General features: G+C 39.3%; 1 protein-coding gene across 1 annotated transcript in view; it reads left to right on the forward strand.

The window, feature by feature from the left end:
• The window catches only part of stab1 (stabilin 1), a 181,118-nt gene that overhangs the window by 24,772 nt on the left and 131,975 nt on the right, over positions 1-24,371 (forward strand). Inside the window, exons 15-30 of the mRNA XM_082533046.1 lie at positions 2,860-2,973; positions 3,231-3,284; positions 5,778-5,858; positions 5,977-6,135; positions 7,279-7,341; positions 12,665-12,757; positions 13,140-13,226; positions 13,306-13,417; positions 14,789-14,975; positions 16,199-16,292; positions 17,064-17,222; positions 17,489-17,584; positions 19,062-19,157; positions 20,227-20,274; positions 20,911-21,044; positions 24,178-24,289. Of these exons, the coding sequence (XP_082389172.1) occupies positions 2,860-2,973; positions 3,231-3,284; positions 5,778-5,858; positions 5,977-6,135; positions 7,279-7,341; positions 12,665-12,757; positions 13,140-13,226; positions 13,306-13,417; positions 14,789-14,975; positions 16,199-16,292; positions 17,064-17,222; positions 17,489-17,584; positions 19,062-19,157; positions 20,227-20,274; positions 20,911-21,044; positions 24,178-24,289 (1,689 nt within the window). The remainder of the gene's footprint in view (positions 1-2,859; positions 2,974-3,230; positions 3,285-5,777; positions 5,859-5,976; positions 6,136-7,278; positions 7,342-12,664; positions 12,758-13,139; positions 13,227-13,305; positions 13,418-14,788; positions 14,976-16,198; positions 16,293-17,063; positions 17,223-17,488; positions 17,585-19,061; positions 19,158-20,226; positions 20,275-20,910; positions 21,045-24,177; positions 24,290-24,371) is intronic.

A 24,371-nucleotide genomic window follows, 5' to 3' on the forward strand; every position in this document is an offset into this window, starting at 1 on the left:
ACATTTAATGCCAAATCGTTTTATTTTATGCCTGTTGTGGGGATAAGTTCTAATTTCTTTGGATTTCCGGGTGGAAATATTAACAGAGTGAGCATGTATACACATGGTCTGCAAGTTTTTGATGTGTTTCTTTGAGCTGTTTATGTATTTAAAGTAAACATCTGCCATACTACCCTAAAGTAAATACTAGTGAGCTGCACTCTCAGAGTGCTTTTGTTTCTTTTTTCACTGTGTGAATTTTTTTCTTTTCCTTCCTCTCTGCCCTTAATTCCCTTTTAAGGGTTTTTAATGACATTCGTTTAACTCTGGACTCTGGCAGCCCTGCTGCACTCTTGTTGTTGGACAGCAGCCTTTGACACGGCTGATACCATGATATCCTGCTATCAAGGCTGAAATCACATGCTGGCCTAAAAGAGTCTGCCCTCCAGTGGTTTTGGTTTATCTTTCTGGAAGGACTTTTTATGACAACATAAATAGCCCCTCTTAATTATAGTGTACCTCAAGGCTCTCTTTTGGGTCCTGCCTTGTTTGCACTGTATATGTTGCCACTGGGGTCTATTTTCTCACGCTACAATCTTTCATTTCACTGTTTTGCTGATGACTTGCAGATCTATCTGCCTTTAAAAGCAGGGTCAGACTGACTTCAGCTATTATTACGCTGTCTTGATGACTCTAAATAGTGGATGTCTTTAAAAAATTTTAATTAAACGAAAACAAAACATACATTGTCATTTTTGGTAACTTCATTAATAATCACACTGAGCCTTCAGACCTGTGGCAGGTCACAGGCTTTGGAATAGTCTTCCTCTTAATATTAGATATGCACAAACATCTCCAAAAGTTGATTCTGTTCACCTGGACGTAGCGTTTTCAGTGGGAGATACGTTTTGTCACTCTTCCAAGTGACTTCTTCAGTCTCAGCTGACTGTAGAAAGACCATCTCTGAATCGAGGAGGGGGCCTAAGGGTACATCTTAAAATGCTGTGATTGCAGCCATTCCACAACTCTCTGTGAATGGTACTCATGGCCATTGATCAGTGGGCTTTGATCAGTGGTTGTTGATCAATGGTCATTAGAATTTGCTTAATTATGATGAAGAAACTGACCTCCCAGCCCATTGTTCCTTCAGTGGGCTGGGAGGTCATTATGCAAATGTACTGTTTATAAGATTGGAGAAACCTGCAGTCAGCTGAGACTGAAGAAGTCACTCGGATGAGTGACGAAACGTTTCTCCCACAAAATGCTACGTCCAGATGAACAGAATCAACTTTTAGAGATTTACTTACCTGGATGAATGAGTCTGCATCAAGATCTGCACAAACACTTGAACATTTTAAATCGCTACTGAAGACACAATTTTATGGTCTGGCATTAAACACACTTTGACCTAAACATTTTGGTTTTAACACCCTTAGTTGTTATTGTTGTTTGAGTTGTTTTTATGATGTATTTCATCTGCTTATTTGTTTTTTCTATATTTTACTGCATCATTGTTTTTGCATTTTATTTATTTTAGTGGCATTTTACATTGTTAAGCACTTTGTGCAGCATGGACTGTTTGGAGATGTGCTTTATAAATAAAGCTGACCTTGACCTTGACTTTGATTGCTTCCACCTGTTGTAAACGGTATTTCTCATTAGTAGTCAGTTTTCTGTTTATATAGTCCTGTGTTTCATTTACTTGGAGAGGGTCCTTTTGCTTTTGTTTTAGATGATCTCTTTATGTTTTTTTTGTTCATTTCAGGTTGTTCTTTTTGTTTACATTAGGTCCTCCACACCACAGTTATGACACTTCTTTTCCTCATTCTTTAAAAAAAACACCAAGGTCACAGAAAGATTAGTAGTGGAAGTCCTTATGACACTGTTTATAAGAGGTTTAATTTCATTTAAACCCAATTTACAGTGCAGCCTAATACCACCAGCTTCATTCTTTTTTAACTTCTACTCCAGCAGCTCTGGCTTAACTCATAGCATCACATTTGATGTAAATGTCAACTTCCCTCAAGCTTTCCTCATTTTGTGGAAGATATTTTTAATTTCATGAGGTGTCAGATATCATTGTGTAAGTGAGTGATAGGTCTTTTATTACAGAGCCATGCTGTAACTACCTGCAGAATCTGGTCTGGCATTCCTGCTGAAGAATGCATGACCTCGCTAAAAAGGATTCTGTGAAGTCCCCAGATTCTATTTTTTTTATTGCACTTTGGCGATTCCTTAATTTAAAGGCGCATTTAAGTAAAAAAAAAAAGATCATTTCATCATTTGACATGTTGTCCGTGCGCTCCTTAAATGTGTGGATTAAATTATTTTCAAATTTGTTATGTTTACACAGCTTCCCCACTTTAAGAAACGCAATTTTAAAATAACACATCAATTTTTTTATGTGTAGCATATCTAACACTGGCTATTGAGCAGTGCACTACAATTTATATTATGTAATGTATTCTACACAGACTATAAACTGATGAGAATTCAGATCATTTAGTTAGACATTTTCAGCTTCAGACTTTTGGGCTGTATGATGCACATACATATTCTATAACATAAGCATATTGAACCACTGTAATAAGGTTTTTGTTTCAAATCAGCCCACCTCTTAGTTTGAATCTCCAAGCATCTATTTTTGTATTTCCATAAAATGATGGTAAATGCCTGTAAAAACAACTTGTTTTGTTTGTGTGAAATCAAGGGTTTTCCCCCCAAAACATTTATATAACAATTTAAATGAAACTTCTCTGACTTGAACTCAGGGAGGCATGGCTTTGCAAGTGTTTAATTCTGTATTCTGTCTGGCACTGAGGCTTAAAGGAAATCTGTGCTAAATCCTCATTTGTTAATCAGATATGTGTTTTTCTGCAGAACTGTGGGGCGCCGCCACCGTTGCGGGGGCCAGGACCCCTCACTGTGTTCGTCCCCACCAACCAGGCTGTGGACCGAGCCCGAGATGGCAGCATCCTGTACATGCTGAATGATGTAAGACCTCAGGGAGTCACTTCTTATGACACTTTTCATCTATTTATGATTAGTGCAGATAACACATGCTGAGTTTTTTTAATTATCAACAAATCAAATAAGAAGACCAAAGACTTTGTGACTCTGTCCCAAACTTAATTCTTACTGATAATATTCATCTTGAAGTAACCCAGATATGTTCAGTTTTGTTATTTTCTAAAGCACATTTGGTTCCTTCCATATTAGAGATTGTGCTTTTAATATATTTTTTTTCCCAGGCCAAATATAAACTTCAGGAACTCCTCAGACACCACGTGTTTTCCCAGGCTGCGGTGAGCTCTTACCCTAACTCCCCAATCCTTCTGTCAGAGTCATTTATTTCACTTTCACTTGTTGCTTTTTCCTTTCTTTTTTCCTTTTACCCATTGGCGAACACAGATGAAAAAAGACTTAGCTCCACACTTTTATTCTTAGCTTTGCATTGCTCACGGTTCAAAATAGTCCTTATTTATCTTGTTCTGGGCCTTGGTGCCACCAAGAAACATGCATTTTTTTATTGGCCACCAGGCAGTGACACTTTCAGGTCACATCAGTAAAAACATGAAGCTAATTTTGCAAATTATATTTATTATTAGAGTCAGAAAGGAGGATTATCCAGGATAATCTCACTGATTGACAATGTGTCAGTCAAGCCAGTGTGGTGTAATTGACCAGTATTTCTGGAGCAGTAACACTTAAATGTCTGTTAAATTAGTTGCACACATCGTTAATGACTACGTCCCTCCATTCATACTGTCTGTTTGTAACAAAGACTCATTTCCTTAAATATATGGAAGCATAGGCCCTGTTAGCTCTCCCCCAGCAGATTGTCCGAGCAGCTGAGAAAACAGGCAGCAATTTTTCACACCAGCTTGTTAATCAACCAAAGACTTAGAGTTTTAATTAATTTGAAAGCCTGATTCTCAGCCTTGTACAACCTAACTGGAAAACTCAAAAACCTGTTTTATTTGATATCATCTATCATCCTGGGCCTTATTAGAGTTTCTGTCTGATTTCTGAGAGTGTTTATCTGACTCAGTTCTCAGCTCAGATAAAATAATTATTGGGGGTGATTTTATCATCCATGTAGATACTAAAAATGACAGCCTCAACATGGCATTTAATCTATTATTAGACTCAAATGGGTTCTTCCAAAACCCACCTACCACTTTCTACACACTCTAGACTATCACTGTAGCCAGATAACACACACCAATTAGTTAAACTTTTAATTTCTCAAAGACATAAAGACCTTGATGACCTAAAAATTTCTGCTTCTAAATCAGATAAAAGTGAGGTTATTGTATACAGTGTTACGGCCCTAGCAGGGCCTCCTCCTGAAGGCGCCTGTGTGGACGTGTCCCACTACCTCTTCTGCCTGAGGTGCCACCTTTCCCTTTTGTGCAGCTGACTCTCGTCAGTAATTAAGGAGATTTAAGCCCAGGGAAAGGTGAGCTCTGGGCGAGAGTGCCATTAGTGTGGTTACAGCTGGTGAGCTGAGTGTTTTGCGGTGTTTGCAGCTAGTGAGCTGTGTTTTTGTGGTTTTCAGCTAGTGGGCTGCATGTCCGTGTTTGCAGCTGGTGAGCCGCACTCTTTTTGACTTACTTTGTACTTTATTGACTAACGTTTGAGTTTTGTTTGTTTCTTTAAATGGTGATAGCGGCTTGACCGTCTCTTTTAGTTAGTTTTAATAGAAACTTTAATAAAACTCTTTGATTTAACCATTTTGCCTCTATCTCCTTTTCCTGACCCGGACACTTTTTGTTACCCCCCCCCCCCCCCCCCCCCCCCCCCCCATCGCCTGGACCCTTTTAGGGGAACGTAACAACAGTCCAAAAAATTGTAGAAATCCGGTAGCCTATCTAGCCAGATGCTTACTCTGGATGGCATTACCATTATCTGTGAGGTATCTTGGAGTTGTTTTTGACCAAGATATTTTCCTGAATGCAAACAAATATATAGGACTACTTTCTCCCTTTTGTGCAATATCTCCAAAATTAGAAACATCATGTCTCAGAGTGATGCTGAAAAGCTAGCTTATGCCTTTATTGCTTCTAGGCTGGACTACTGTCATTTGTTATTATTGGGATGTCCTAAAAATTCCCAGAAAAACCTTCAGTTGATTCAAAATGCTGCAGCAAGAGTACTGACGGGGATTAGACAGAGAGAGAGCGTATTTCTCCTATATTGGCTTCTCTTCATTGGCTTCCTGTTAAATATAGAATCAAATTCAAAATCCTGCTCCTCACATACAAGTTCTTGAATAATCAGGCTCCATCTTATCTTAATGACCTCGTAGTATCGTATCACCCCATTAGACCTCTTCACTCTCAGACTGCGGGCTTGTGATTCCCAGGGTATTTAAAAATAGAATAGGAGGCAGCTTTCAGGCCCCTCTTCTGTGGGACCAGCTTCCAGTTTGGATTCGGGTAACAGGTGGAAGAAGTGGCTTGGGTGAGGGAACTCTGAATAAGCGGTAGAAAATGGATGGGTGGATGTTCAATATGAGCGTCAACCACTGCAACAGAATAAGAATGAAAGGAAATGGAAAGGAAATAAAGAAAAGTCAGACATGTAACCTTTTAATTTTATCAGATGAGTTATTCAGATATTTTTTAATCACATTTCTGCTTCTAAAAGTGTAAACTCCTCACATTTATTGACCCATTCCTCAAGCACCGCAAGTTTAGCCACACTACTGATCAGGGCACTAAAAATATAAACGTCATTAGATATTCTTTGTTCACGGTTGAAAAATCACGGTTATGATTTTTTTCTGTCTCTAGCTGACAGTTGATGATCTGAGCACACTCTCTCGGATTCAGACGATGGCAAATCAGATGGTCAAAATCGCTGCATCTGAGGACGTAAGTATAGTTCATTGGTACTTAAAAATGCATGTCACAGTTTAATTTCTACCATATGTAGGACACACATTAGCAGATGACTTAAACACTAGCTGTCCTCTACTTCTCTGTCCTGCAGGGCGGGATCGTATTGGGTGAGAAGAGCATCCGTTTGATGAGCACCAACATCGTGGCATCCAATGGAATCATACATATGATTGACGGGCTGCTGTACCCGCCCTCCATCCTTCCCATCATGCCTCACCGCTGTGATGTTGTTGACAGCAAGATCACTGTGGTGAGAAAAGACACGCACGCACGCACGCACGCGCGCGCACACACACACACACACACACACACACACACACACACACACACACACACACAGTCTGAATCAGTTTAGTTCTGGGGGCGAGGGGTAATTAAAAAGGGTGTCAGTAGATTCTAAAGATGTTAGCACATGTGTTACAGCAACGCTTTCACTATCCATCAGTTTTTCTATATTGGTTCTTTCTTTCACACAGTGTAACTCCTAACCTTTTGCCTTGAGTCTGGTTGACAGTTTGCAGATGTAAATGAATATCAGAACTGAAATAGTTGGGGTCACTACTGCTGCATGTCATTGTTTTTTAAACTGCGATGAAGGAGAAACAACAATGGTCCTGACTTTGAAGAGCATTTTTGCCTGTTTTTTGGAGATGAAGCCATAATTGAAAAGATTCTCTCAATGACATTTTTGTCTGTTTATAATACTTTACATTAAATTTTTAATGGCAGGTCATCTCCTGTAGAAATGGAAATATCATAGAGCTGGGCGATATGACCTCAAACCAAAATCACAATTAACATTTGACCTTAATTTTGGTTAAAGAATAATCATGATTACACACTTGAATAAAGGAAGGCACACACATATACAATGAGGGAAAAAGTTATTCGATCCTCTGCTGAATTTGTAAGTTTGATCAAGTTCAAAGAAATTAACAGTCTCAGGCTGGAGAGAGACAGTATATCAGCCAAAAGACATACAAAAGACATAAAATAAAACCTATAAATAGATTTTTGTGTCACTTACTGGAGTAAGTATTTGATCCCCAAACAAAACATGACTTAGTGCTTGGTGGAGAAACCTTTGCAGTAAGACGTTTATTGTAGTTAATCACCAGGTTTGCACACCTCTCAGGAGAGTTTTTTATTATGTTGATTACAGTTTCTAAATGTGGGCTTTTATTCATTTCCTATTAATTTCCCAGCTCTAATCATAGCCTTTCTTTCAGCAGGTTTGCCGTTTTCAGTAGAGCAGGATTAACTCTTTTAGTGCATGTTTATGTGTTTGAATCAATGGATTAAAAAAAACAACAGGCAACAACAAAAAAATCCAATCATGACACGTATTACCACCTCCCTCAAAAATTAAAGTTTAATTTTTGTGTGTTTTCAGGGTCCTTGTGTTCACTGCAGTTACCTCTCTGCGACCCAGTGTCCAGAAGGCAGCACCGAGCTGGTAAAATGCATTCTGTTCTCTTCTACTTTATATATTGTTATTACTCTACATCAAAGATAACCCTAGCTTTCAGGGGTCTGAAAAGTAAAGCGGATATCTATCTGCCTTAAACCTGCATTCTTCCTAGTCTACTGCAGGGGGTGACTCATGCAGGGGTGACTCCTCTTGTTAAAAGAATGAAGTCTGGTTGTATAAAGTCTAAGGTGGTGGTTCTCAGTCTTTTTGTGGTGTGTCTCACATCCTGTAGTCATTGGTTATTTAATCATCTACAGTGAAAAGTGTCATATTGACACCTCTTGTTCATCATATCTGGCTTGATGTGTCAAAAACAGTGACGCTTTACACTACATTCAGTCATTCACCCATTCACACACACATTCACACACTGGCAATGGCAAGCTACTTTGTAGCCACAGCTGCTCTGGGGCGCACTGACAGAGCGAGGCTGCCAGCGCTAGCGGGCCCTCTGACCACCACCAGTAGGCAAACATGGGGTTAGTATCTTGCCCAAGGATATTTGGCATGTAGCCAGGAGGCAGCCTGGGATCGAACCACTGACCTTCTCAGTAGTGGCTGACCTGCTCTGCCACCTGAGCTACAGCCACTTTAAGTATGACTCAAGTGCTATTAAACAGAGCAAGGGATTTTTAACGCAGCTTTTTCCAAACATCCTAGTTTTATTTTAGATGCTTACATTATTTTACTTCACACAAGGAAAAAATTATTTCACAAAAACTACCAGGTTGAAAGTTATTACCCCCCTCCAATGCTAGTAGTCAGTTTTTGCTCAATAACAGTCTGCAGTTGCTGGTTTCATTCTTCTTTGGTGAATCGCTCAAGCTCCTCTTGATTTGATGGTCTTCTGGCATAGAGCTTCAGTTACCCCCCACAGATTTCAGTGGATTCAAGTCAAGGCTTTAACCCTTTAAAGCCTATCGTTTTGCGTAACTATGTTTAAATCCCTGTAGAACCGGAACCACGTAAGCTAGCGCAATAATCTTTATTTTTGCATATGAAACCGGAGTTGTACTTACATCTTATGCCATCAGCTTGTCCACACATAGCTTTGCAAAAGCTGCATAAAAAGCGCTTGCAGGAACAAAAACATAATATTCCAGAAATATACTTTGCCGATCTGATCAGCTGTTCATAACACTTCCCACATTGAAATCGATGTCAGCGCGAACGATGGCATGTCCGCCATTACCTGCCCGAAACCGAAAGTGACGTCATTTTCGCGGAAAATATAGTTTTTTACTTGTAGCCCTTAGAAGCTGGTGTTTTTATAAGTCATGTTTGACTTTATGCTTTTCTGAATAGTTTCTGTGATGCTTAGAACTCAAATTGCACTGCTGAAAATAGTTTATTTTGATGCACATGCTGTTTTCTTTGCAAATTTGCATCATAAGATTGTTTTTTGTTTTTTCTGCAGTATATAAAAATTGCTGTATCTCAAAAATAAAACTATGAAGACACTCAAAATAAATCCTATTGTTGGAAACTATTTTTTGCAACTTTTTTGTATTTAAAGTTTTGAGTGATAAACCTCTTAAATTTCTCCAAGTAGAAATATATGTATAGAAAACCAAAAATGATTTTCAATTTTTTTGTAGTTTATTGCACTTTTTTTCAATTTATGTTGTTACTATGGACTTAATGCATACATATTATTAAAATTTGGGCTATAACAGTTGTATTGATGTATAGTAACTTGAAATGCTCCCTAAAATGGCACTACAGCATGTAAAAATATAAAGTAAGCTCTAGCGGCCTTGGTTCTATGGTAGGTCTTAAAGGGTTAATGCTTGTCAATAACATTCACTGTGGTCATCTGGAGGTAAGCGACGATCCAGACCCAGTTTTGCTCGTGACTGCTTGAGATTTCACATATCCTTCTTTCTTCATGGTTTCTTCCACCTTGACAAGATTCCCAGTTCAAGACACTCTGAAGTGTCCCCCCAGCATAACACTCCCACCACTGTGTTTCACTGTGGGGATGGTGTTCTTTGTTTTGTACGCCTGTTCCTTCTTTCTCCAAACATAAGCAGCATCTCTGTGGCCAAAGAGTCCTAATTTTATCTCATCTGATCAAAGGACGCACTTTCAGCATGTATGCTTTTTCTCTAGGTTGTCCTTAGCATACTTCAGGCTGGTTTGAAGGTGTCTTTCCTGCAGGAGTGGAGTTTTTCTTAGTCTGCAACTTCACAGTCCATTCCTGTGCAGGGTCCAAGTGATCATCTTTTTTGAGACTACACTTCCTGACTTGACTAAGTCATTAATTTGTGTCTTGGCAGTTGTTTTGAATGTTAGGTTTATATTGTTGGATTGTCATTTATGCTTAGAAATGTATATATGCTTAGAGTTATATAATCAATTGCATATTGATAGGATGTCTGATCCTTAGCAATCTGCTAAGACTCTGTGTGCCTTCCAGAGTGTTCTGGCATACACACACATCCTAAGGTCACGAGAGAGGTCGTACCTTCTCTAACTGATTTATGGTATAGGAGGACACCTACTCTGTATCTGTTTTAGTATAAGAGCCTTTGTTTAGGTGGACTGCTGGACTCCTGGCACCAGCAGGTCTGGGGAGTCTTCAAAGGGTCACATTTTGTGCACACACACACACACACACACACACACACACACACACACACACACACACACACACACACACACACACGTATACCTACACATACACACAGGCAGTACTCTTTGTTCACATGCATGCCTATGTAAGACGTCATATGTTAATGAATCTATACATATTCATGTAACTATGGCATTTTGTGCCACTATTCTGAGCGCACGTAAAAAAACTTTGAGCACACGTAAAAAAAACGTGCAGGTGCAAGTGTTGCATTTTGAGGAGAAATTTATTTTGAGCGAAGAAAAGCTACATTTAAGTGAACAAAATTCATTGCTGCTGTAACAGCAGTCTGCCGAGGAAGGAGCGGCTAGCAGGTCCTGCGGGCATGTGGTGTGGAGGTTAGCCGGATAACTCGAAGCCAGTCAGTTAAATTAAACAACAGACCTTTATTCCTTGTCAGCAACATAAGACCATACAAGCCAGGTCTCCACGGCTCTACACTGTCCATACATACATGTGCAGGGATTGGTAGTCGCTGCCGCCAGGCCGTTGCAATGGTGAGGTCTGTCTTGAGAGCAGAACACGAGCAGCATGTAATGGCTGCCACGCTATACTCACACACCCCCTAGGAGACTCCCCCCCTAGTGGTGCTATAAAACAATAAGGGTTGTTACATCGCGTGCAAAAAATGGAGTTTGAAATATCACTCTTTCTGGGTTACAAAATAAACTTTTAAGATATTTTCATGCGAGAATGGTGCTGTGTAAACTTCTAATATCTGCTCGATTCATCAAGACATCACATATTTGCATAAGTGCTCTAACGTTTTCGGAGATGCCTGTTACCCACCAGCTGACTGTGTGGTCACTCGGGTTAAACATAATATATAAGGCTAAACTGACACCACCAGGTATTATAGGAAAAACCATAAAGCCTTTGAACTAAAACAAACGCTGTTGTGACAGTGATGTACACTGTCTTGTTGGTATATATGCATGATTTGTATCACCTTAATGTTTCCCTCTCACCACATAACCAAACCGATATCATGACCAGCAGCTTTTACAGCTGTGGCTCCAGCAAACATCAGCTGATACTAGAAAGTAATATTAAATAAATTATAACAACAGCTTATCAAGCTTGAACATGCTGCTGTTGTTTAGCGCAACATCCGCTGGTTTCCTCTTTCTGGCGCAAAGTGGGCGATAAACAAACAAGGGAGATGATCAACTGATCATTGATCAGTTTCATGATTGAAGTAGAAATGGGAGAAGGGAGGGAGAGAGAGAATGAGAGAAGAAGAGGCAGCTGTGCAGCAACGTAAAGACAGAATAACTCCAGCTTTGTGTCTTTTTTTCATTCTAGCTGAAGTACGGGATGAATCGCGTTCCTTTTCCCCTCAATACGGATGTATTGTAATTGGTCCAGCCCAGAGTTGATCATGACCAATTGGCTAATCCACCACCTTTCATTGTTTATACCATTACAAAAACAAACAAACAAACATAAAAGTGAAAAATCATCATTGCCCCACGGGGCAAATACCTGGTACGCCCAATGGCCAGTCCAGCTACGCGGTCAGCTGGTGGGTAACGGGCATCTCCGAAAACGTTAGAGCACTTATGCAAATATGTGATGTCTTGATAAATCAAGCAGATATTTGAAGTTTACACAGCACCATTCTTGCATGAAAATATCTTAAAAATTTATTTTGTAACCCAGAAAGAGTAATATTTCAAACTCCGCCACTCTGTGTTGGGGCTCAAGAGTTGGGAGTTCGTCTTGTAATCGGAAGGTTGCCGGTTCGGAGCTGATTGGAGACCAAAACAGCCAATCAGATTTTTTTGCATCCAAGTCTGTGATTGGCTGGTTTTGTGGCACGGTGAACAGAAAGAGTTGAACGCGCACGGGCAGAAATATTGAGAGCGCAAGCAACACATTGCGAGCGAGCCCAAATGCAAAAACTGAGCGAGAGGGGCTGCTTTTGTGTGTGTATATGGATAATAGCAAACACTAAAATACATTTTTGCTCGCAGCAATGAATTTTGTTCACTCAAATTTAGCTTTTCTTCGCTCAAAATAAATTCCTCCTCAAAATGCAACACTTGCACCTGTCTAATTTTTGCACGCGCTCAGAATAGTGGCACAAAAATAACGCCATATGTAACCACAATAAAGAGCAGTGCTACGGGGGAGCTAACTGAGAGTGACTGGGGTTTGAGCGGAAGGAACGGCGCTCGTTAGAGTTCTCTCCCTCGTGCACGAGCAACACAAAGAGCTCTGGTGACTTGCGTCTTGCTTTTCCCATTGTAGTAGAATTGTCTTGGCGTTCCAGCAATAGGCCTGTGCTACACAGGCCTATTGTAGCACAGGCCTATTGCCTATTATGTGGCAGTCTTTGAATTTGTTTAAGATTTATTATTGCAGTTCTTGACACTTGGAAAAATCTTTTGCATGATGCTTTCTAGATGAGAATCCTCAGTGTTCACCTGATTCTGCCTAAAAAAATCAACCTGGTTTCAAGTGTTTGAAGTTCACAGAAACCATCAGTCGTGCCATGATTTGATGTTGAGAAACCCCTCTTTTCTTAGTTCTGATGCCATGCTTTTCACAGGGACACAATTTCGAATGCTCTGGGAATCTTTCCCAGCATCACTTTGGTCATTTTGCCAGCCAGTGCGGGTTTTTTTTATGTGAACTAGTAGCAAAAAATCTATGCTTCTGTCTATTCAGGGTAGTCATCTGAGCGACTGCGAGTACGTCACATCTCCTCTCAGGCCATCGCTCAGCAAAGGCTGCGCCAAATACTGCAACACCACCAAACAGGTGAAAGAGGAACTGGTGCTTTATTTTTAACTTGATGCAGCTGAGTTATTATAGGCAATCATTTTTACATTTGCTTTTGTTTTATGTAATTTGTGATTTTTGTTTTGTCCGATCAGTTTAATTCTGCTTAGTTTCCTGTGTTTTATTAGTTTTTCATTTTAATTATGTGTGATATTTATCAGGATGTTCACAGTTGCTGAGCTGGATTGTCGTCTTTTGTCACTTCCAATTCCCCAGTGGTGGATTAGTCCTTATTGAAACATATATTTAATACATTTGAAAACATTTATTGGCTTTGTTCTGTTGTGTGTGTGTGTGTGTGTGTGTGTGTGTGTGTGTGTGTGTGTGTGTGTGTGTGTGTGTGTGTGTGTGTGTTTCACAGGTAGCAAAGTGTTGTAAAGGTTTCTATGGTCCGGACTGTAAGCCCTGCATCGGAGGATTTCAGCATCCATGCTACGACAAAGGAACTGTAAGGAGAAACATTCAGGCAGCCTCGTCCCTCGGCTGATGTGTTTTAATTTTTAATTTTTTGCTTTGATTGCACACAGTGCTCTGATGGTATCCATGGTAATGGCTCATGTAGCTGTCAGGCAGGCTGGACGGGTATTGCCTGCCACATCTGCTCAGATCCAAACAAACATGGTGTGAACTGTGATGAAGGTAACGCCTCCTCTTAGCTGACAGCTTTTCACTATGTTCAATGAAATGTCCATTTCCAATTTGATGTATTTACATACAGAAATTATGTTTTTTAAATTTCGTTTTAGTTTTTTCTTTTAAGTTCAGTTTTGGTTCTGTTGGTTTTCAGAACGACTTTGCTTGTTTCATTTTGAGTTTATTGTTTATTTAATGTTTATTTTTTTCTGTAGTTCTTGTAAGTTTCTATATTGATTCTGGGTTTTTACCCCTCAGCCGTAAAAGGCTTATGGGGCATTATTGTCACCCTGCTGGGCGGGTGGATAGCATGGTCATGCACGTTTGGGAATGTGAGTTATTGTAAATGCTGTAAGTCGAGAACAAGGCAATGTAGGATTTTGAAATTTATACTGTAGGTCTGTCTACTAAAAATCTCAGATGTGTTCAAATTGCAGTGACCTCGAGTTCATGGGACCTTGAGGTCAAATTTTCTGAAAATCTTGTGATTCTCAATGAGGCAATGAAGGATTGTAAAATTTATACCATAGGTGTGTCTAATAGGAGGCTGAGGGATAACACTGGCAGCAGCCATTATTTTTATTTCCTAAAATCAGCATGAATTATGTATTATCCTGAGAATAAAATGGCCTTTGGTATTCTGAATTTTTTTATTGGTATTCAGAAAAGGTACTGCAATAGCTTTCTTTTCTGAATACTAAGGGTCATTGAGTTGCAGACATGGCATCCTGTCTCAATAAATAAATTAAGCCTCCTGATGCTTGTTGAGTTGATAAATTTGAAGAAAGTAACAAAAGAACGAAGTATGAGCTCTACACAAGAGTGACTGAGCTCCTCAGCCTGTATATAAGCCCACAGACACCCTATGAAGGAAGCTCATTTCCTCTGCTTCTATCCTCAGTCCTATTCTTTTGGTGAGGTTAGTAATGTAGAACAACCAGTAAACTGGCCTTCATGCTGAGCCCTTTGTTCACCACAGCAGACCAGTACAAGGTCCACATCACTGCACCAATCCTGACATGAATGGCCTTCTTAGAATTTTATTGTCGATCCATCCAACAGTGGTTGAGGCCCTTTACCCAGAACCACATAAATCACACTAATTTATGGACCTGCTAGAAGAAATGAGGCCAAAAATATGATTAATCTTTGGAAATCATATTTACAAATGCTTCATTTTTACCCTTATATCAACATCCAGTGTCCTGTTTTCTGAGGCTTAACTGGATTAATATTATTATAATAACTATTTAGTGTGAAAAACCTCTGTATATGGAAATAAAGTACTGTACAGAGGGTAATGGAGGTGCATTTTGTTTAAAATTTCAAACTAACTGACTGAAAATTATGACATAATGTGTATGTGCTTGTCTTTAGATTGCCGCTGTGTTCACGGAACGTGCGATAACCGACCAGGCAGCGCTGGTGTGTGTCGGAGAGGTTCTTGTTTGGAGGGATTCTCCGGGGACCTGTGTGACAAGACGGCCATGCCGTGCAACGCAGACGGACTGCTGCAGCATTGTCACATCCACGCATACTGTAATCAGACAGGACTGGCTATTACGTAAGAAAATACTAATCATAAAACCATTACTATAACTTGATGCTGAGAGATCGTTTTGTGTTGAGTCACTTTTTAGGTGTTGTAAATTTTTAGACAGCAAAAACTTGCTTGTTCTTGCCGTGGCTCCTGAGGTCTGTTTTTGGACATTTAATTAGCATTCTGGAGCCATCCCCGCTCGCTTACTCCTCAATGTCTGAAACAAACTGCACAAAACTCTCTGTAATTGGATGTATCCTCAGTTCTTCTTTGGACTACGTTTTCGGATTAAGGTACTTGTGATAATCAAGGATTAAAGACTTTGTACAATACCTGCAATTTTTATGTTTCACTACTGGCCTGAAAAGGAGGATGCTCGATCAGATCTGGGGTTTTTTGTGAAGTAGGCCAAGTTTTCATCAGAAATGCTATTCTAGCTTGCTTGGCACTTGCGTTAGCATGACTGATCTTCTCGTGACAGATGGCATACTGTTGGCAGATGAAGCTATCAGACAGATAGACATTTGTGACAGTTTATTCATTGATACAGCTTTGTTGTGTTTGGCCCAGCATGAGAAAATTATCCTTATCTATCCACCAGCCCACCCTGTTGAGTCCTTTGTATCCACCTGCTCCCAGGACACCAAGTGTTCTTGTGCCAGCCAACAGACATAAACTCTTCCACATGTCCTGCATGTGGAGGAGTTATGGCTCTACTCTGAGCGCCCCCTGAATAACTTAGGGCCTCATCCTATCTCTAAGTGGAGGCTTATTTTTCTCAAAAATGAATGAATGAAAAAATGAAGTTTGAACAACTGCACACCCTGGGTTTTGTGATGAGGAAACGTATAGCATTTCTTGTTGTTTTTTTATGTATATATAAAAGCTAAGTTTTACTTTGAGTTTTATAATTAAAAAAAAAAAAACAATCTAATGGGCGTTTAAGAAACTGCCCTGAAATTCATGTGGAAACGTTTAATCAAAAGCCATAATCAAGCCAAAATGTCTCTTCATCCATCATCTTATGATCAAATAACTGCCAAAGGTTTAAATGCTGGCGTGGTTAAAATGTTCTGGTTGTCCTGTACTGTTGTTTAAATAGATTTTTAGTAATTCCTTCAGCGATGTTCTGTGAAGAAATAAACAACAGGGATTTGTCACCTCTGTTATTGCATCACCTGTTGAGTTTGTTTAACTGTGTGTGTGTGTGTGTGTGTGTGTGTGTGTGTGTGTGTGTCTTACATAAGGTGTGTATGTAAGGATGGATATGAGGGTGACGGTCACTCCTGTACTGCCATCAACCCCTGTCTGAAGAGTAACCGAGGAGACTGCGACACCAATGTAAGATTATTTCTTTGTGTGTGTGTGTCTTCAAAGCAGTGATAGGATTTAGGACAGAACCCCCCCGGAGTCTAGACGCTGATGGTGGTGAAGGAAGAAGCCTGAGGCTGTGAAACGGGGCTCTGACTGAGGTGTCTGTGGGGTGGGGATTGGGAGGAGGAGGGTTGAACGAATGAGGGTCTGTAAGGGAGTACGACGGAGATTTGACACAAAAATGGAAGCTGATTGGCTCAAAGAATGTGGGCAAGAAGATAATTGGACTAGAGTAATGATGGCAATATTGAGATTGACAGTGTGGGAAATCTTTAGTGATGTAAAGAACAGAAAAGCAGCCGAACACCCAGGAAAGCAGACAGATGAGTGACTATAGAGCTTTCAAATTGAGTTTCATTTCAATAAAGCACACAAACCGATTTACTAATGTTTGCAACATTTCAACTTACTGCTTGTATATTTAATGAAGAAGAAAGAAAGAAGAAGAAAAAAGCATGTTTTATATTTCTTGATCGATACTGAAATGAACTGACTGAGCCTGTGTTTAAAAAATAGCTATTAACTAACTAACAACAACTATGAAAGCTTTTTGGGGATTATGCTCACATACTGTTTTGTCACATTTTTTTTTTTGTAAATCTGGCTTTATGTGTTGTTGTTCTGCTATATTTATTTAATGTGTGTGATTTTATTTAACTTTTCACCTTCAGTAATCATAAAGATAAGCTCATTCAGTGCAGTGTTCTTGTCTTTGTGACACATCCTCTTTCTCTGCAGGCTGAGTGTGTATATGCGGGTCCAGGTAATGCTTCATGTGTGTGTGCTGAGGGCTGGACGGGTGATGGCAGAGTGTGTGTGGAGATCAACAACTGTCTGCTGGAGAGTCGAGGAAGCTGCAGCACCAACGCGGACTGTAAACACATCGGACCCGGACAGGTCCGTGCTTAAAATTTGTGATAGGATAAACTTTGAACTATGTTCATTGTGAATTTTCAGCTCCATATTTTGATTCTTGTACTCCGGTATAGAAGCCCAGTATAAATCCTGGGCCAAAACTAACCAGAGATCACTTGTATATATGCTGACCACATTATGTAAAAGTTGCAAATATGAGAATTCACCATTGTATATGCAAAAATAACTGGTTATTAACCAGCTGTCAGGCTGTTCTGTTTCTCATCTGACTGTTTCTCCATCTGCAGAGTGACTGTGTTTGTAAAACTGGATACATGGGCAATGGAAAGGTGTGTGTCCTCATCAACCCCTGCCTAAAAAAGAACGGAGGCTGCCATGAGCTGGTATACACACACACACACACACACACACACACACACACACACACACACACACACACACACATGCCAAGTAAGAATGACTAATAATAACCATAGATCACAATTTCCCAACTTTTGGGTTAAATAAAGCATGTTGGTTTCGAATGAGATTGTAGTGTTATGTGATCAGCAGCACAAACACCATGTAGAGTGTAGCTCCAGTTCAGTGAGTCAGGAGGTGAAGCCTAGCAGACACTTACAGCTACAGTTGTCCAAGTCAGCACACCTGTTAGTCAGAACCTCTAACTTTTAAGCCAAATATATAAGATGTATAGTTATTATTAATGGGGAAAATTAGTTATAGAGCCTGGTACCATTGTAACAGGCATTAAATAGTTTTAATGCTGTAAAGTTGGGTATTTTAACATAGGAGTCTGACGGGACTGGCTTTGTTTTGGAGCCAGCCTCAAGCTTCAATTTAAGCCTTGGAGGTTAGCACTCAATAATGATAATTGTAGCTTTTCTCATTGATGTGTTACACTAACTCTGCATTCAGAAAAATGTATCAACAGTGTAAATCCATTAAGTTTAAAGGTAAAGATTCAGTCCCATCAATTAGCATTTGTATATAAATACAGAGGAACTCTACTTGCAGGGCAAATAAGGTGCAATTAGGAAAAATATCTTAATGATGATCATTAAAACAAATTAGTTTGAAAAAATTAGGTAAAATAGCTAAAAGATTGTGAAACTTTTTTTATTAGCATAATGAGATTTGATCAGACATCAAGAAAGTATTTGAAGTCTTTGTCTGTTGGATGAATTTTATTAAATCTTTAGAGCTTGTGATTCTTTTCCCAACATGAAATTTTTTCCTTGTTTGGCATTTTGTATTGGGGATATGATGAGAGCAACCTTAGTGAGACCCATAGTCAGAGCAGCCACTTTCACCAGATGAATCAAATAATTACAGTTGATTCGAGGTCCTGATCTGTGTATGCTAACAAAGAAAGCATCCCTCTGTGTGTAGAAAAGCTGTTTATGGTCACACTTTGTAGAAAATAGTTCATACTTCTAGTCATTGAAGAGACCATAGTATTATTGCTTTTCTATTTTTAAAGTTTAAATCTTTATCCCTTGAGAGCATAGTAGGCATAAACCTTGTTTCTCTTTTCTGCCCTGCTCGTAGAACAGAATTACTGGGTCTGCATCACAAGTTAGTGAGGGTGGTCTCTGCCTACGCTAGCAGCTGCTCTTGGAAAACCTGAAAACTATTCTAATGCTTGTCAAACCTCATCTTTATTGATGTCGGAACTTTTCATTATGTTTGGTACAGGCGATGTCATCGACTGTTATCTCAAAGGAAATTCTTGCATGTAAAACAAAAAATTAGTTTGTGAGTACTTTGTGATGCCACAGTATTAATGATTTAGATTAGCATCCTATAATTCTCTCTCTCTCTTTCTGTGTGTGTGTGTGTGTTTTGTTTTTTGTATGTCAGGCAAAGTGTGAGAAGACAGATGGTGGAGGTCACACCTGTACCTGTCCTGACGGCTACGCTGGAGACGGAAACATTTGCTACGGATCATTACTTGACGTAAATACTTAGCTCATTATGATTCATTGTGGTTATATAAGTTGAACTCATTCACTTTCATGGTGAGCCAAATCAGTTTCACTATGTTAAGTGAAAATAAAATGAAAGACAGTCAAAGTGTGGAACGAATATCTTTTTCATAATCTGGATTGAAGGCCGTTTATATTTATTTACTGCAGGTGCTTTAATTTCATTTCAACCATACAACATTTTTCAGGTTACACTCAGTTTTTATGCTTTAGAAAAAAAAAGCATACATGTGGCCAATATGTAGCCGGTCCTCAGGCTGCAAAAGAAAAGGAAAAAAATGTAAATTATTTATTAGTTTATTTATTGCAGAAAAAATAACTTTAACATGAGCACTCAGAGAACACGAGCAAGGATATAATAAAACTGTTTTATGATGTTTCTATTATAACAGGCTGGCATTAACCTGCTTATAAAACAAGCACTGATGTCTGACTTTTGACCTTTGACCTTGAAACCTTACATACTAAAATGTTGTATTTTATGATTTTTACTCATATGATTGTAGCACAATTGGCTGAGATCTTTAGCCTCTATATAAAAAAAAATAAGATTTTAAGATGCATTCATGAGTTTTGCAAAGTTTATTGCATCATTGTGACATCATAGGGCATCTAATTGAAAAAACGTGTGTTGGATCGCCCTCTCCATGCTCTTTCATATGATATATGTTTTATATAAGTTTATATAGACTTATATGACTTATATAAGTCATATAAGTCAAATGTCTGGGCATGGGTTTAGTTCTTTTTTTTTAAATTAAGATGCCAGATTGCAGTTATTTTTTTGCATTTCTGAACAGAAAAAAATGTTTTACTGGTTGAATGTTACGCTTGATAAATTTCTGACTCCTTAGAGAAGTCCAGTGTGTATATTTGGCTTCAGTTTGTTATTTGTCTCATAAATATCAATCTAGTTCTTACTTTTTAAAATGTTTTTAGACAAGATTTCTAAAATATTTCTGTTATTGTTTGTATTAATCAGACTTGATTCATTAACTGTAATTCATTACACAGTTATGTTTCTGTGGGTGTGTTTGCAGGAGCTGGAGATGAATGTAAAGATGTACAGTTTCTACCGGCTGACTCAGGTAAGTAAGAGGAAGACAAACTACTCTATAGTTATTGAACTTCGTCAGTTTTCTCGGTTCAAAGTTAAACTACATTAAAGCCTTGATAGCTGGCGAGTTTCCTAATTTAGTGACTGATGTTGAAAATAGGTAGAAATCTGGGATTTTCACCCCTTCTACAGCTGTTCTCCTGCAGCTCCCTCCTTTCTGTTTTGAGCCTCTCAGAAGACTGGTGTAGAGACTGACACATAAGCTAAAGACATTTACTGCTGTGCATTTTGGCCTGTTAAAAGAATATGTGTCAACTTAAACGCACACTGATTTTATAAAATATTCTACATTTCCACCTTCTGTAAAAATATGTTTTTGACAGAAAAGGGAAGCCTTTACAGAAATCGCTGTTTTGTCAACTGTGTGATGGTTTTCTCATCTATTGTTGTACATGGCACTGTAGTGGCAAAAGTGTTGTTAAAAGTTAAAAAATATGAATAAATTTACCAGCCAATGGAGTCAAGGCAGCCAAAACAATTAGACACCTACCCAGAATGAGTGTTACCTTTGACACAGGTGAAGCTTCTGTAGTTCCACCTGCTCATTGTTTTCATAAACTACTCTGCTCCAATGATAACTAAGCTGTATACGGTGTCATGTGATCAGCGTTTCAGTCATGCCTTTGAGGACCTGAATGGGAACTTAACTGTGTTGGTGCCTACTGGAGACGCTCTCAGGAACATGAGTACAGCTGACATCTTATTCTGGAACACCCGACACCACCTGCCTTACTTTCTGCGGTTAGTAAAGTCACACACACATTAAAACTGATCCTTGAGCTCAGACAAAGCATGCCAGTGCATGAAGTTTGTGTGACAGAATCAGTGTTTCTAACACAAAATAAAAATGGAGCCAGCTTAGCACAAAGTCTAACTAAGAAATTTAGTTTACTTTTCTGTTTGTAGACTTTTTAAAATATTGATTTTATATTGAATTTTAATCTTCTTTGTCCTTTTGTTTGGTTGTTATGTTTTATTTTTTTCTGTATTATATAGTAATATGCTTGTCTTTAAACTCTGTTATGTTTTAGTGCAATATAAAAATTAAAGTGATTTTTAAACCAGCTCACAGGAGTCTGCGGGGGTATTATGATAAGTTACAGAGAATCTCTGTGTATGATAAGATAAGATAAGATAACCTTTATTAGTCCCACACGTGGGAAATTTGTTTTGTCACAGCAGGAAGTGTACAGTGCAAAAGTTATGAGGCAAAAATTAGAATACAATAAGAATAAATACAGTACACAGCTGTACAGAATAGAATAAAATAAAATACTATATACAGTAGAATAAAATAAAATAAATATACAATAAGATAAAAATAGAATACAAATACAAATACTATATACAACTGAGTAAAAATACAACGATGACAGAAAGGATTATTGCACTTAGTGTTATTGCATATGTATGGATGTGTGTGCTTGATCAGTTAAAGTCTTTATTATGGAGTCTGACAGCAGTGGGGAGGAAAGACCTGCGAAATCTCTCCGTCCCACACCGTGGGTGCCGCAGTCTCCCACTGAAGGAGCTGCTCAGTGCTGTCACAGTCTGCTGCATGGGGTGGGAGATGTTGTCCATCAGGGATGACAGCTTAGCCGCCGTTCTCCTGTCACTCACCACCTCCACTGGGTCCAGAGGGCATCCTAGAACAGAGCTGGCCCTTCGGATCACCCTGTTCAGTCTCTTCCTGTCCCCAGCAGAGATGCTGCCGCCCCAGCAGACCACGCCATAAAAGATAGCAGAAGCCACAACAGAGTCATAGAAGGTCTTCAGGAGTGGGCCCTCCACTCCAAACGACCTGAGACTCCTCATGGAAATGAGTATTTCCAGAGTTTTCTCCAGGCCATTGTAAATTTGATGAGACAGCTATAGACAGTGACTCATTTATCTAACACCACAATCTAGTTTAAGGTCTGTATGATCGTTTTCTTAATGAATCACAGAGATAGAATGATTTAAAGGGATACAGTATAATTCGCTTGAGATTTGGCAGATATGGGCAGCATGTGGCCAGAGGAAATCTTACTTTGCTTAAAAGGCGTCTCCTCTCCACATTAGCCTGGAGAATAAGAAGCCTGAGCTGTATTCTGCTTGTGCCCACATTTACATATTACCTGAATTGCTGACTATCACGCCTTAGGCATGTGCGATGTGCTTTTACCTTACCTTATCTTTTCACACTGCTTACAGCTGTTTGAGTTTATTAAATACTTGAATCCTCATATGATCCATAGGTGTGTCTCCAAAGACAGAGATCCATTTATGCATAAGACACAGCAGCAGTGACTGATAATTATTTAGTTATACCCAACACATACAGATAATCAGTCAGTAGCCAATAGTATTTCACAACAGGTGAGGCAGGTGAGCTGCCACAGAGAAGCACAGTTTAATGTTAATCTCTTGTTCTACAGATCGGTATGTAAAGTATTTGGGTATTATATCAGTATAGTGTTCATGGATATTTGCTATCGCTACGATCTCTGATCTTTGTATTTAAATGTATAGCATAATATTTATTAATTATATGAACCCCCAGCCCATCGCCCTCTTCCCCATTGTCCAACTGATATTGAAAGGTCAGTTGCCCAGATTAAGTGGTGCTGCATTTCACCTATAGCATTTCACCTATATTCATACCTAACTAAATGCAATCCTCCATAACCCAGCCAAAATTCTGGCTCCCACAGATTGGCTCTATGCCCATGTGGCAAAAATATTACAATCAATCAATTACAGAGATTCCTGATTTTAACTCCTTATCTGCCAAAGGAAGACAATATTGTAGACATGCACAAGGCTGGAATGGACTACAAGGCCATCAGCAAGAAGCTTGGTGTGAAGACGACAACTGAAAAATTATTCAGATATGATAGAAAATAGAAGAAAAATAGAAATGTGATTAGGAATCATCCTCAGTCTGGAGCTCCATGTAATATTTTGCCTAATGGGGTGAAGATGATCTTGAGAAATTAGGTGGATCAGCCTAAAACTATGTGGGAGGGGCTTGTTAATGATCTGAAGGCAGTAGCAACCACAGACACCAAGAACAGCAATGGTTACTCACTGTGCCATAACTGAGATCTTGCAGCACCCACAAGGTCACCCTGCTCAAAAAGGCACACGTACACGTCAGTCTTAAGTTTGTCAATGAACCTTTAAATGATTCAGAGAAGGTTTGAGACAAAGAGCTGTGGTCAGATTAAACCAAAATCAAATCAACCCGCTGTGTTTGAGGAAGAGAAATACTGAGGGTCACTCAAAGAATACCATCCCCACAGTTAAGCACATAAGTGGTAACATCATGCTTTGGGGCTGTTTTTCTGGTCAGGAGGGAGCTGAAGCTTTGTGTTGGCAAGCAGCATCCAAGAAACAAAAAGGATTTAGAATGTTTCTGTAATGAGGGGTGGGCCAAAGTCCTTGCTGAGATCTGTGCAAACCTGGTGACCAACTACAAGTTACCATTTGGCTTGCCAACAAAGGTTTCTTCGCCAAGTACTAAGTCATATTTTGCTTGGTGATGAATTACTTATTCCATTCAGTGACATGCGAGTTTCATGTACTCTGTGTTTTTTTCTTTTATATTTCTGGATTCTCTCTCTGTCTCAATTAAAATGAAACTACCAGGTCTTCTGTAATTGAGCAAACTTACAAATTCAGCAGGAGTTCAAATAAGCATTTCCCTCACTGATAGTTGTGTCAGTAAAGATGTTGGTGGTGCATCTGAAAGACTGTAAAAATTAAACATTTCTGTACTGTTTAAATTAGGAACTGCTGATCTGATAGATCACATGTCCTTTGCTGACAGGATCCTGGAGCGTGTTGTGTGTTTTAGAAAACTTCATTTATTTACTGCTCCCTTTGGTTGCAGGGCCCACGTGTTGAAGGGGATCTACTCTGTGGAAGATCTGGGCAGTATGGTGGGCAAAAGACTGCCAACCCTAAACCTACCCACTCAGTGGGAGATCAGCAACAGCAGTGGGGTAAGAGTGGGTCAGTTGTGTCTCACCACATAACTACACATTCTGGTGGGTTTACTCAGATTTTTTGTGTTCACAAGGTTTG

The sequence above is a fragment of the Aulonocara stuartgranti genome, assembly GCF_965226115.1.
Source record: "Aulonocara stuartgranti genome assembly, chromosome: 5".
In the NCBI taxonomy this organism is placed as follows: domain Eukaryota; kingdom Metazoa; phylum Chordata; class Actinopteri; order Cichliformes; family Cichlidae; genus Aulonocara; species Aulonocara stuartgranti.